Genomic DNA, 14,437 nt, shown 5'->3' with positions numbered 1-14,437 from the left:
TTTTAGATGCACTATTTGTAAAGTGGTTGTTCCACTGGATTGTCATAAGGTGAATGCACCAATTTGTAGTAAGTCGCTCTGGATAAGAGCGTCTGCTAAATGACTTAAATGTAAATGTAAATGTAGGTAGTATAGCCCCTGTCCTATAGCAGGTAGTATGGCCCCTGTTCTATAGCAGGTAGTATAGCCCCTGTCCTATAGCAGGTAGTATGGCCCCTGTCCTAAGCTCTCCAGCTCTTTATTATATATAGTGATAGTAACAATGGCTAGTTCAGGACACACTTGGCTTCTACAGGTTTTCTTGGGGTGGTCTGCCAGAGATCAGGCTCGCCGATTCAGTGCTTCTTTTTATATCCCGGTTGAAGACACATTTTTTTTATAAAGATTATTTCAATGTATGGTTTCAAATTAGCATTTATTTTATGATGTGAAGCACTTTGTTACTTGTTTTGAAAAGCGCTATACAAATAAAGTTACTATTGTTTACATTAACAGAGCCGTCATCCCATTCAGTTTCTACGAGAGAGAGGGGGTTGACTAATCCACTACCCAGGATGCAGCTTGCTCTGAAAGTGGGGCCACTGTGTGTTTTGGTGTTTCCTCTTCCAGCACCCTGGTGGTGAGACGGGGCAGGCCAGAGGAGGTGGTCGGTGACCTCATTAAGCAGCTAGGTTCTGTTAGCGCTGTGGCCTTCCATGAAGAGGTTAGTAACTTAGTACACAACATATTAACTCTCTTGTTTATCACGCTATAGCAACATCATATTTATCAATATATGTATCTTACTCACCACTATAGATACAGTATCTAATACATTTATTTCAATTGACTGATTTCCAAATCTGAAATGAAATTGTTGCGTTTATATTTTTGGTCATTGTATACAGTACCAATCAAAAGTTTGGACACACCTACTCATTCAAGGGTTTTTCTTTATTTTTACTCTTTTCTACATTTTAGTGTAGAGGACAGGGGCTATACTACCTGGGGGGGCTATACTATCAAAACTATGAAATAACACATATGGAATCATGTGGTAAACATATTTGAGATTCTTCAAAGTTGCCACCCTTTGACAGCTTTGCACAGTCTTGGCATTCTGTCAACCAGCTTCATGAGGTAGTCACCTGGAATGCTTTTCCAACAGTCTTGAAGCAGTTCCCACATGCTGAGCACTTGTTGGCTGCTTTTCCTTCACTCTGAAGTCCGACTCATCCCAAACCATTTCAATTGGGTTGAGGTCAGGGGATTGTGGAGGCCAGGTAATCTGATGCAGCACTCCATCACTCTCCTTCTTGGTCAAATAGCCTTTAAACAGCATGGAGGTGTGTTTTGGGTCATTGTCCTGTTGAAAAACAAATGATAGTCCCACTAAGCCCAAACCAGATGGGATGGCGTATCGCTGCAGAATGCTGTGGTAGCCATGCTGGTTAAGTGTGCCTTGAATTATAAATAAATCACAGCCCGTGTCACCAGCAAAGCTCCACCACACAATCACACCACCTCCTCCATGTTTCATGGTGGGAACCACACATGTGGAGATCATCTGTTCACCTACTCTGCGTTTCACAAAGACACGGAGGTTGGAACCAAAAATCTGAAATTCTGACTCATCAGACCAAAGGACAGATTTCCACCAGTCTAATGTCCATTGCTCTGCACTCAAAATATTGCGTATTGACTGACCCTCATGTCTTAAAGTAATGATGGACTGTCATTACTCTTTACTTATTTGAGCTGTTCTTGCCATAATATGGACTTATCTTCTGTATACCAACCCTACCTTGTCACAACACAACTGATTGGCTCAAACTCATTAAGAAAATAAATTCCACAAATCAACTTTAAGAAAGCACACCTGTTAATTGAAATGCATTCCAAGTAACTATCGCATGAAGCTGGTTGAGAGAATGCCAAGAGTTTGCAAAGCTGTCATCAAGGCAAAGGGTGGCTACTTGAAGAATCTCAAATATAAAATATATTTTGATTTGTTATTTCATAGTTGTGATGTCTTCACTATTATTCCGCAATGTAGAAAATAGTAAAAATAAAGGAAAACCCTTGAATGAGTAGGTGTCTAATTTTGGTTTATATCGCTATCATCCTTTATCTCCCATCATTCTCTATCATCCTTCATCTATATCTCCCATCATTCTATATCTCTTTCATCCTTTATCTATATCTCCCGTCACTCTATCAGCCTATATATATTTATATATCTCTCCACCTTAGTAGTCCAGGTCTCTCCTTAAAATGTGTATTTTTGTCTCGATGAGACTAACCTGGTTAAATTAAATCAGATAGTGTATATACATGGGTTGTAGTTTACCAACAAATCTGACGAGTGCGCAACTGTGGGGCAAAACAGACAAGGTTGGCTTAGATTGTTGACAAGATGTGAACTAAATTTAGTCTCCAACACATTTGCACAATGAGTACTTATTGTCTCTCATTCATCATTAAGGTTGTTGGTTTGCTAGCTAGACAATTGTTGCCATATTAGCATAGATCTTAGTCAAAACACCTCAAAACAAGTCATGGTATCAAGAACAAGATGTATTGATATTCTAGTTTTGTCCCTTTAGGGCACCTGTAACCCCCCGTTGAAATGCTTGGAATGTTCTTCCTTTGAAACGCATTAAACAATGCCCACGTTAATTTCTACTCCCGTCTCATGTCCTGTCCTTATATTAGCTTATGTCACTTACGATTCCTCACCTGGCAGTTTCATGTCATTGTTGCTAGCGACCATTCAGAATCATAACTCACTCCTTCTGTCCACATCGATGCACCCTCGTCATTGTATTGTGTTTTGTTATCCACTCCTGTAGGTGGTGCCAGAGGACCAGCAGGTGGAGAGAGGAGTGAGGGATATTTGTTCTCAGATGAAGGTTAAAGTTCACACCTGCTGGGGGTCGACACTGTACCACCGAGACGACCTCCCTTTCAACCACCTATCCAGGTGAGAAGACCACAGAGGTCAAGATCAAGTTCATTTGATTTTATTCATGTGACAGAGAAAGTAGTCCTCTGAGATTGGGCTGCTCAGAGCAGGCTCTCGCTGCCTGGATAATCACTACACTATGAAGTCAGGCTCTCACTGCCTGGATAATCACTACACTATGAAGTCAGGCTCTCACTGTCTGGATAATCACTACCCACTATGAAGTCAGGCTCTCACTGTCTGGATAAATCACTACACTATGAAGTCAGGCTCTCACTGCCTGGATAATCACTACACTATAGTCAGGCTCTCACTGTCCTGGATAATCACTACACTATGAAGTCAGGCTCTCACTGCCTGGATAATCACTACACTATGAAGTCAGGCTCTCACTGTCTGGATAATCACTACAATATGAAGTCAGGCTCTCACTGTCTGGATAATCACTACAATATGAAGTCAGGCTCTCACTGTCTGGATAATCACTACACTATGAAGTCAGGCTCTCACTGTCTGGATAATCACTACAATATGAAGTTCGGCTCTCACTGCCTGGATAATCAACTACACTATGAAGTCAGGCTTCACTGTCTGGATAATCACTACAATATGAAGTCAGGCTCTCACTGTCTGGATAATCACTACAATATGAAGTCAGCCTCTCACTGCCTGGATAATCACTACAATATGAAGTCAGGCTCTCACTGCCTGGATAATCACTACAATATGAAGTCAGGCTCTCACTGTCTGGATAATCACTACAATATGAAGTCAGGCTCTCGCTGCCTGGATAATCACTACACTATGAAGTCAGGCTGACATGTAACCCTGCTCTATCCTCTCCTGTGATAGGCTGCCTGACATGTAACCCTTGCTCTATCCTCTCCTGTGATAGGCTGCCTGACATGTAACCCTGCTCTATCCTCTCCTGTGATAGGTTACCTGACATGTTACCCTGCTCTATCCTCTCCTGTGATAGGCTGCCTGACATGTAACCCGGCTCTATCCTCTCCTGTGATCGGCTGCCTGACATGTAACCCTGCTCTATCCTCTCCTGTGATAGGTTACCTGACATGTAACCCTGCTCTATCCTCTCCTGTGATAGGTTACCTGACATGTTACCCTGCTCTATCCTCTCCTGTGATAGGCTGCCTGACATGTAACCCTGCTCTATCCTCTCCTGTGATAGGTTACCTGACATGTTACCCTGCTCTATCCTCTCTGTGATAGGCTGCCTGACATGTAACCCTGCTCTATCCTCTCCTGTGATAGGCTGCCTGACATGTAACCCTGCTCTATCCTCTCTGTGATAGGCTGCCTGACATGTAACCCTGCTCTATCCTCTCCTGTGATAGGCTGCTTGACATGTAACCCTGCTCTATCCTCTCCTGTGATAGGCTGCCTGACATGTAACCCTGCTCTATCCTCTCCTGTGATAGGCTGCCTGACATGTAACCCTGCTCTATCCTCTCCTGTGATAGGCTGCCTGACATGTAACCCTGCTCTATCCTCTCCTGTGATAGGCTGCCTGACGTATACACCCAGTTCAGGAAGGCAGTGGAGACCCAGGGCAGGGTGAGGCCTGTCTTGCCCACCGTAGACCAGCTGAAGCCGCTCCCCCTGGGTCAGGTCTGGATGAAGGCCCCATCCCTCCCCAGAAGACCTGGAGCAGACAGACACTGTTAGGGACCCTCGCTCGGCTTCCCTGCAGCGGGGGAGAGACTCAGGCCCTGGCCAGACTACAGCACTACTTCTGGGACACGGTGAGTACATTTTAGTCATGTATCCAGAATAACTTACAGTTAGCGCATTCATCTTAAGATAGCTAGGTGAGACGACCACTTCTCTCAGTCATAGCAAGTAGAACATTTTCCTCAATAAAGCAGCTACATTCTACAAAAAAGGGTACAGTTAGGGTCGCGTATTGTTCTGTTATAATGTAGATTAGGGCCTGGTATTGTTCTGTTATAATGTAGGTTAGGGTCCAGTATTGTTCTGTTATAATGTAGGTTAGGGTCCGGTATTGTTCTGTTATAATGTAGGTTAGGGTCCGGTATTGTTCTGTTTATAAGTGTAGGTTAGGGTCCAGTATTGTTCTGTTATAATGTAGGTTAGGGTCCAGTATTGTTCTGTTATAATGTAGATTAGGCCTGGTATTGTTCTGTTATAATGTAGGTTAGGGTCCAGTATTGTTCTGTATAATGTAGGTTAGGGTCCGGTATTGTTCTGTTATAATGTAGGTTAGGGTCCGGTATTGTTCTGTTATAATGTAGGTTAGGGTCCAGTATTGTTCTGTTTATAATGTAGGTTAGGGTCCGGTATTGTTCTGTTATAATGTAGGTTAGGGTCCGGTATTGTTCTGTTAATGTAGGTTAGGTCCGGTATTGTTCTGTTATAATGTAGGTTAGGGTCCAGTATTGTTCTGTTATAATGTAGTTTAGGGTCCGGTATTGTTCTCGTTATAATGTAGGTTAGGGTCCGGTATTGTTCTGTTATAATGTAGGTTAGGGTCCAGTATTGTTCTGTTATAATGTAGGTTAGGGTCCAGTATTGTTCTGTTATAATGTAGGTTAGGGTCCGGTATTGTTTGTTATAATGTAGGTTAGGGTCCAGTATTGTTCTGTTATAATGTAGGTTAGGGTCCAGTATTGTTCTGTTATAATGTAGGTTAGGGTCAGTATTGTTTCTGTTATAATGTAGGTTAGGGTCCAGTATTGTTCTGTTATAATGTAGGTTAGGGTCCAGTATTGTTCTGTTATAATGTAGGTTAGGGTCCAGTATTGTTTGTTAAATGTAGGTTAGGGTCCAGTATTGTTCTGTTATAATGTAGGTTAGGGTCCAGTAATTGTTCTGTTATAATGTAGGTTAGGGTCCAGTATTGTTCTGTTATAATGTAGGTTAGGGTCTGGTATTGTTCTGTTATAATGTAGGTTAGGGCCGCGTAAATAATAATCTCTCCTGGTACGTGTTCACTGCCTTAAGGTACATGTGTGGAATAAACTAGTACATATATTTGAATATAAAGGTACAATCATTGGGGTGGGAGACCTTGACCTGACTGGGAGACCTTGACCTGACTGGGAGACCTGACCTGATGGAGACCTTGACTGCTGGGAGACCTTGACCTGACTGGGAGACCTTGACCTGACTGGGAGACCTTGACCTGACTGGGAGACCTTGACCTGACTGGGAGACCTTGACTGACTGGGAGACCTTGACCTGACTGGGAGACCTTGACCTGACTGGGAGACCTGGACCTGACTGGGAGACCTGGACCTGACTGGGAGACCTGGACCTGACTGGGAGACCTGGACCTGACTGGGAGACCTGGACCTGACTGGGAGACCTGGACCTGAGTGGGAGACCTGGACCTGAGTGGGAGACCTTGCCAGTTGCTGGTCGGGGCTTTTGTCTCTTTTAAAGGAAAATGTCAACATAATCTCCAGCACCACCCCAACATCAACACACAGCATGTGATAATTGCACATTTCTAGGTTCTGGTGGTAAAAATATATAGAGGAAGATATTGTTTCCAATGACATCATCGGTGTGCATCATGTGATTTTACCCAATTATGACGAGGCTTGCCCTGCTAATTTCCTACTATTGGTTGATTATGTCATTGGAAACATATCTTCCTCTCTCTGTTTACTACCAAACATAGAAACGAGAACCATTTTGACATATGTTGATGTTGGGCTGGTGTGGAAAGGATGGTTATGGGTACGAACTGCATGGGTAACAATTATGTTGACCCAATACCTCACAGAGCAACCACTACAGGGACAAGTGTTTGAGGACAGTTCACTATGGACATACCTCACAGAGCACCACTACAGGGACAAGTGTTTGAGGACAGTTCACTATGGACATACCTCACAGAGCACCACTGCAGGGACAAGTGTTTGAGGACAGTTCACTATGGACATACCTCTTTTTTTTTTTTGAGAGTTGAGAGAATGTCAAGAATGTGCAAAGCTGTCCTCAAGGCAAAGGGTGGCTACTTTGAAGAATATAAAATATATTTTGATTTAACACTTTTGGTTACTACATGATTCCATGTGTGTAATTTCATAGTGTTGATGTCTTCACTATTATTCTACAACGTAGAAAATAATGAAACCCTTGAATGAGTTGGTGTGTCCAAACTTTTGACTGGTACTGTATGTGTTTGTTGTGTAGGATATTGTGATACAGCTGGTATGTCTCTCATGCAGGATGCTGTGGCTACCTACAAGGAGACTCGTAACGGCCTGATAGGACTGGACTATTCCACCAAATTTTCCCCATGGTAAGTACCAGCATAGCCACGGGAAGTGCGGGTGTTGAGGGTACTGCAGCACCCCCTGGACAATCAGAATTAAATAAAAGTAGTCCTTTACTAGTATTAGCAGACCGATATAGATGTCTGTATCGCAGGCAACAATGTTTTTCAGCGTCTTCACCTTGGCAAAAACTTAGTTGTATGATTAAGAACAGTAGCTTGTAAGATTCAATAGTTGGAATGATAAGAGTTGTTGCCCTGTCCCTTTCTCTGTGATGTCYTTCTAACGGAATCCAGAAAAAACAAAATCCTGTCCTCAAACATTTACATCAAAAGGTCCATAGTTATGGGCAAAGACACAAAACATCCACATCAAATAAAATATTTTTCTTGATCCAATAACATGGAAAACAACAACAATTTTATGGAGTATTTATTTACCATCATTACAAACCACATAATGTAAATGTACATTACTGTATTCTACAGGTTGGCTATATGCTGTATCTATATTCTACAGGTTGGCAATATGCTGTATCTATAACTGTATTCTACAGGTTGGCTATATGCTGTATCTATATTCTACAGGTTTGGTCCAAATATGCTGTATCTATAACTGTATTCTACAGGTTGGCTATATGCTGTATCTATATTCTACAGGTTGGCTATATGCTGTATCTATATTCTACAGGTTGGCTATATGCTGTATCTATATTCTACAGGTTGGCTATATGCTGTATCTATATTCTACAGGTTGTGCTATATGCTGTATCTGTATTCTACAGGTTGGCTATGGCTGTATCTATATTCTACAGGTTGGCTATATGCTGTATCTATATTCTACAGGTTGGCTATATGCTGTATCTATATCTACATGTTGGCTATATGCTGTATCTATTCTACAGGTTGGCTATATGCTGTATCTGTATTTCTACAGGTTGGCTATATGCTGTATCTATATCTACAGGTTGGCTATATGCTGTATCTAATTCTACAGGTTGGCTATATGCTGTATCTATATTCTACAGGTTGGCTATAGCTGTATCTATATTCTAAGGTTGGACTATATACTGCGTATAATATTCTACAGGTTGGCTATAGGCTGTATCTATATTCTACAGGTTGGCTATATGCTGTATCTATATTCTACAGGTTGGCTATATGCTGTATCTTATATTCTAACGGTTGGCTATATGCTGTATCTATATTCTACAGGTTGGCTATAGGCTGTACTCATTATACTACAGGTTGGCTATATGCTGTTATCCTATATTCTACAGGTTGGCTATATGCTGTATCTTATTCTACAGGTTGGGCTATATGCTGTATCATATTATTCTACAGGTTGGCTATATGCTGTATCTATATTCTACAGGTTGGCTATATGCTGTATCTATATTCTACAGGTTGGCTATATGCTGTATCTATATCTACAGGTGGGCTATATGCTGTATTCTATATTCTACAGGTTGGCTATATGCTGTATCTATATTCTACAGGTTGGCTATATGCTGTATGTATTTCTACAGGTTGGCTATAGCTGTATCTATATTCTACAGGTTGGCTATAGCTGTATCTTATATTCTACAGGTTGGCTATATGCTGTATCTTATTCTACAGGTTGGCTATAGGTGTATCTATATTCTACAGGTTGGCTATAGTGCTGTATCTATATTCTACAGGTTGGTATGGCTTATCTAATTCTACAGTTGGCCTATAGACTGTATCTATATTCTACAGGTTGGCTATATGCTGTATCTATATTCTACAGGTTGGCTATAGGCTGTATCTCCCCCAGGTATATCTACCAACAGATCAAGAAGTATGAGAGTGAACGAACAGCCAATCAGAGCACATACTGGTGAGTTCCTTCCTGTTATCTCATATCCCTGTTGTTTTCAGGAACATGACATCAGTCATTAAATCCATGTTTATCTCCTGTTATGTACAATACCAGTCAAAAGTTCCAGAACACCTACTCATTCCAGGGTTTTTATTTGTACTAGTTTCTACATTGTAGAATAATAGTGAAGACATCAAAACTATGAAATAACACACATGTTATCAGTAGTAAGCAAAAAAGTGTTAAACAAATCAAAATATATTTGAGATTCTTCAAAGTAGCCACCCTTTGCCTTGATGACAGCTTTGCACACTCTTGGCATTCTCTCAACCAGCTTCACCTGGAATGCTTTTCCAACAGTCTTGAAGGAGTTCCCACATATATTTTGAGCACTTGTTGGCTGCTTTTCCTTTACTCTGCGGTCCAACTCCATCCCAAACCATCTCTATTAGGTTGAGGTTAGGTGATTGTGGAGGCCAGGTCATCTGATGCAGCACTCATCACTCTCCTTGGTCAAATAGCCCTTACACAGCCTGTAGGTGTGTTTTGGGTCATTGTCCTGTTGAAAAACAAATGACAAGTGCAAACCAGCATATCGCTGCAGAATGCTGTGGTAGCCATGCTGGTTAAGTGTGCCTTGAATTCTAAATAAATCGCAGTGTCACCAGCTAAGCTCCCCCACACCATCACACCTCCTCCTCCATGCTTCACGATGGGAACCACACATGCGGAGATCATCCGTTCACCTACTCTGCGTCTCACAAAGAAACGGCGGTTGGAACCAAAAATATCAAATTTGGACTCATCAGACCAAAGGACAGATTTCCACAGGTCCAATGTCCATTGCTCATGTTTCTTGGTCCAAGCAAGTCTCTTCTTCTTACTGGTGTCCTATAGTAGTGGTTTCTTTGCAGCAATTTGACCATGATTCGACCATGAAGGCCTGATTCACGCAGTCTCCTCTGAATAGTTGATGTTGAGATGTCTGGTAATTGAACTTTGTGAAGCATTTATTTGGGCTGCAATTTCTGAGGCTGTTAACTCTAATGGGAAAGGGAAAGGGGGATACTTAGTCAGTTGTACAACTGAATGCCTTCAACTGAAATGTGTTTTCTACATTTAACCCAACCCCTCTGAATCAGAATAATTGGGGAGCTGCCTTAATTGACATCCACGTCTTCAGCGCCTAGGGAAGACTGGGTTAACTGCCTTGTTCAGGGTCAGAACGACAGATCTTTACCTTGCTCTAACCACTAGGCTACCTGGGTCTTCCTTTCCTGTGGCGGTCCTCATGAGAGACAGTTTCATCATAACACTTGATGGTATTTGGGACTGCAATTTCTCTTTGCTTATTTGAGCTGTTCTTGCCATAATATGGACTTGGTCTTTCACCATATAGGGCAATCTTCTGTATAACACCCCTAACTTGTCACAACAGAACTGATTGGCTCAAACGCATTAAGAAGGAACGAAATTCCCCAAATTAACTTTTAACAGGTGTGCCTTGTTAAAAGTTAATTTGTATTCCAGGTGACTACCTCATGAAGCTGGTTGAGAGAATGCCAAGAGTGTGCAAAGCTGTCATCAAGGCAAAGGATGGCTACTTTGAAGAATCTAAAATGTAAAATATATTTTTATTAAACTTTTTTTTCTCACTATATGATTCCATATGTGTGTGTTCATAGTTTTGATGTCTTCACTCTTATTCTACAATGTAGAAAATAGTAACAATAAAGAAAAACCCTGGAATGAGTAGGTGTGTCCAAACTTTTAACTGGTACTGTAGCTGTGATGAGCCAGGCTAGCAGGGTGGCTGGGTAGAGATGCACCTTTTTAGTGTACTTAGTTCAGGTAACTGACTAGAAGAAGAGGTGGGGTTTTATTAAGCAAGGCTGACTGTACATGTCTTCCAACAGGGTGGTATTTGAGCTGCTCTGGAGAGACTATTTCAAGTTTGTAGGAGCCAAATACGGAGCCAGACTGTTTGACATCAAAGGTAAAGTTGGAAAGCCAGTTGTATATGTTGTCTTCATCTGAAGCTTATTGCACATTGTCTCATGGTTGTTATGTGTTCTCATCAGGCCTTCAGGACAAATCCATCCCTTGGAAGAAGGACATGAATCTGTTCAATGCATGGAAAGGTTAGGGAGAAATCATTACAAATCTGTATTCTTTACAATACCACTCTGATCTACGAGGTGACTACACAGAGCTGTGTAAGGCAAGTATAGGGAAGGGAAAGTCTGTGGGATGCAGTGTGGTAAATATACCGTAACAATGTTGAAACTGATATCTCTCATTCTACTGAGTTGTTGTAACTCTTCTGTCTCGTTATCCTAGAGGGTCGTACCGGGGTGCCATTCGTTGATGCCAACATGCGAGAGCTGGCACTGACAGGGTTCATGTCTAACAGGGGTCGCCAAAACGTAGCCAGCTTCCTCACCAAGGACCTGGGACTAGACTGGAGGATGGGGGCTGAGTGGTTCCACTACCTATTGGTGAGGCTCCTGGCCGCCGGGGTTAGGACCTGGGCCAGGGTTAGGACCTGGACTAGACTGGAGGATGGGGCTGAGTGGTTCCACTACCTATTGTGAGGCTCCTGGCCGGGGTTAGGACCTAGGTCGGGGTTAGGACCTGGGACTAGACTGGAGGATGGGGGCTGAGTGGTTCCACTACTATTGGTGAGGCTCCTGGCCGGGGTTAGGACTGGCCAGGGTTAGGACCTGGGACTACGACTGGAGGATGGGGGCTGAGTGGTTCCACTACCTATTGGGTGAGGCTCCTGCCCAGGGTTAGGCACCTAGTCGGGGTTAGGACCTGGGACTAGACTGGAGAGTGGGGGCTGAGTTGTTCCTACACTATTGGTGAGGCTCCTGCCAGGGTTAGGACCTAAGGTCGGGGTTAGGACCTGGGACTAGACTGGAGGATGGGGGCTGAGTGGTTCCACTACCTATTGGGTGAGGCTCCTGGCCAGGGTTTAGGACTAGGTCGGGGTTAGGACCTGGGACTAGACTTGGAGATGGGGGCTGAGTGGTTTATACTAGCTATTGGTGAGGCTCCTGGCCAGGGTTAGGACCTAAGTCGGGGTTAGGACTAGGACTAGACTGGAGGATGGGGGCTGAGTGGTTACACTGCTATTGGTGAGGCTCCTGGCCAGGGTTAGGACCTAAGTCGGGGTTAGGACTAGGACTAGATGGGGATGGGGGCTGAGTGGTTACACTAGCTATTGGTGAGGCTCCTGGCCAGGGTTAGGAACCTAAGTCGCGGGGTTAGGCCCTAGGACTAGACCTGGAGGATGGGGGCCGAGTGGTTCCACTACTTACTGGTGAGGCTGGTTCCCAGCCCAATCACCCCTAGCCCCTACCTTTGACCCCTAGTCTCCCTCTGCACTTAGATCTGAAAGGATAGGACAGATTATCCAGGTGGTGGGATCTCGACCCAGCTATGATAGGATACAGATGTATCCAAGGTGGTGGGAACTCGACCCAACCTATGATAGGACAGATGTTACTCCAGGTGGTGGGATCTCGACCCAGCCTTTGATAGGACAGATGTATCCAAGGTGGTTGGAACTCGACCCAACCTATGATAGGACAGTATGTATCCAAGGTGGTGGGATCTCGACCCAGCTGTGATAGACAGATGGATCCAAGGTGGTGGGGAACTCGACCAGCCTGTGATAGGACAGATGGATCCAAGGTTGGTGGAACTCGACCAGCCTGTGATAGGACAGATGTATCCAAGGTGGTGGGATCTCGACCCAGCCTGTGATGAGGACAGATGTATCCAAGGTGGTGGGATCTCGACCAGCCTGTGATAGGACAGATGGATCCAAGGTGGTGGGAACTCGACGCCAGCCTGTGATAGGACGGATGTATCCAAGGTGGTGGGAACTCGACCTCAGCTTGATGACGGACAGATGGATCCAAGGTGGTGGAACTCGACCCAGGCCCTGTGATAGGACAGATGTTATCCCAAGGTGGTGGGATCGTCGCCAGGCCTAGATAGGGCAACAGATGGAACTAAAATCTTAAGGCTTTATTTAGAACATATGTGACTGTGGTATACTTATTGAATGGTTTCGGTCACACCAGGCTGGTTAGAGACCAGTAGTGGACAGTAACCGGGAGGTCTGACAAATCAGTTCGCATCTCTTACTTCCAGGTGGACAATGACGTGACACGCAGTAACTATGGTAACTGGCTATACAGGCGGGGATAGGAAATGACCCGAGGGAGAACAGGAAGTTCAACATGATCAAACAAGGACTCGACTAACGACAACAACGTATGTTTCAGTCTGACCAATAAACACTGTAGAACTACCACAGCTTTACCTGAAGGTGAAGACAATAAACACTGTAGAACTACCACAAGCTTTACCTGAAGGTGAAAGACAATAACACTGTAGAAACTACCACAGCTTTACCTGAAGGTGAAAGACAATAAACACTGTAGAACTACCACAGCTTACCTGAAGGTGAAATGACCTGCAACGTTGGCATGTCAGATTAGATCATCCAGTCTCCAAAGCTAGTTGCTGCATCAACTACTTATCTGATGTTATGATGTCTGCTTCCTTGGGGTTAACACGTAAAGGGAGGAGAACGCTATGGCAATATACCATAAAATTACCCAGAACGTTTCTGCTGTGGACAACTTTGAGATACTGTGTTTTTGTAATAACTAGTGATTGTCCCCTTGAAGAGGATAGGAGACGGATGTCAGACACTGGTTTTGTAATAAGTGATTGTCTGTTGTGGTGGAAATTCTCCTTTAACTATAATGGAAGCAGGCATAGTCAATAATCAATCAAGGGTATTAATTTTTTAGAAACGTATTATAATTAAGGAGGAGGGCGCACCCCCCACGCAGGTGAATGGAGTGAGAGCCTCCTGTGCAACAGTACGTAAGCCTTTATATAGTTAGCTATACTATGAAACACATGATCATTATTTGTATGTGTGGTGTGTGTACGAAAGGAGAGACAAAACTGGGTTACGGGGTACAGACTATATATGAAAAGGTTGTCTCAGTCTGTCGCAACGGAGTGAGGACAATCAAGGTGCCCAAGTGGAGCAGAAGTCACACAGACATACTTCCTCTACAGTAAGTCAACGGTTCGCCCCAGTTGGGCAAGCCAAGACCTTTCACTGTGCGGCCCAATGATGTACAGTCGTGGCCAAAAGTTTTGAGAATGACACAAATATTAATTTTCCACAAAGTCTGCTGCATCAGTTTTGTATGATGGAATTTGATATACTCAGGAATGTTATGAAGAGTGGATCAGATGAATTGCAATTATTGAAGGTCCCATTTTGCCATGTAAATGAACTGATCCCCAAAAAAAAAACATTTCACTGCATTTCAGCCTGCCACAAAGGACT

General features: G+C 43.4%; 1 protein-coding gene across 1 annotated transcript in view; it reads left to right on the top strand.

Moving 5' to 3' along the window:
- Positions 1-13,333, top strand: part of LOC112078058 (cryptochrome DASH-like) — a 21,391-nt gene extending 8,058 nt beyond the window's left edge. The window contains 10 exon segments of the mRNA XM_070441929.1: positions 610-703; positions 2,832-2,962; positions 4,468-4,567; positions 4,570-4,707; positions 7,162-7,235; positions 8,980-9,069; positions 10,968-11,047; positions 11,133-11,192; positions 11,392-11,558; positions 13,228-13,333. Of these exon segments, the coding sequence (XP_070298030.1) occupies positions 610-703; positions 2,832-2,962; positions 4,468-4,567; positions 4,570-4,707; positions 7,162-7,235; positions 8,980-9,069; positions 10,968-11,047; positions 11,133-11,192; positions 11,392-11,558; positions 13,228-13,272 (979 nt within the window). The 3' untranslated portion in view covers positions 13,273-13,333.
- The last annotated feature ends 1,104 nt before the right edge of the window (positions 13,334-14,437 follow it).

Source organism: Salvelinus sp. IW2-2015, unplaced genomic scaffold (assembly GCF_002910315.2).
Source record: "Salvelinus sp. IW2-2015 unplaced genomic scaffold, ASM291031v2 Un_scaffold5203, whole genome shotgun sequence".
NCBI classification, from domain to species: Eukaryota; Metazoa; Chordata; class Actinopteri; order Salmoniformes; family Salmonidae; genus Salvelinus; species Salvelinus sp. IW2-2015.
This window is presented reverse-complemented; position numbering and strand designations above follow the sequence as displayed.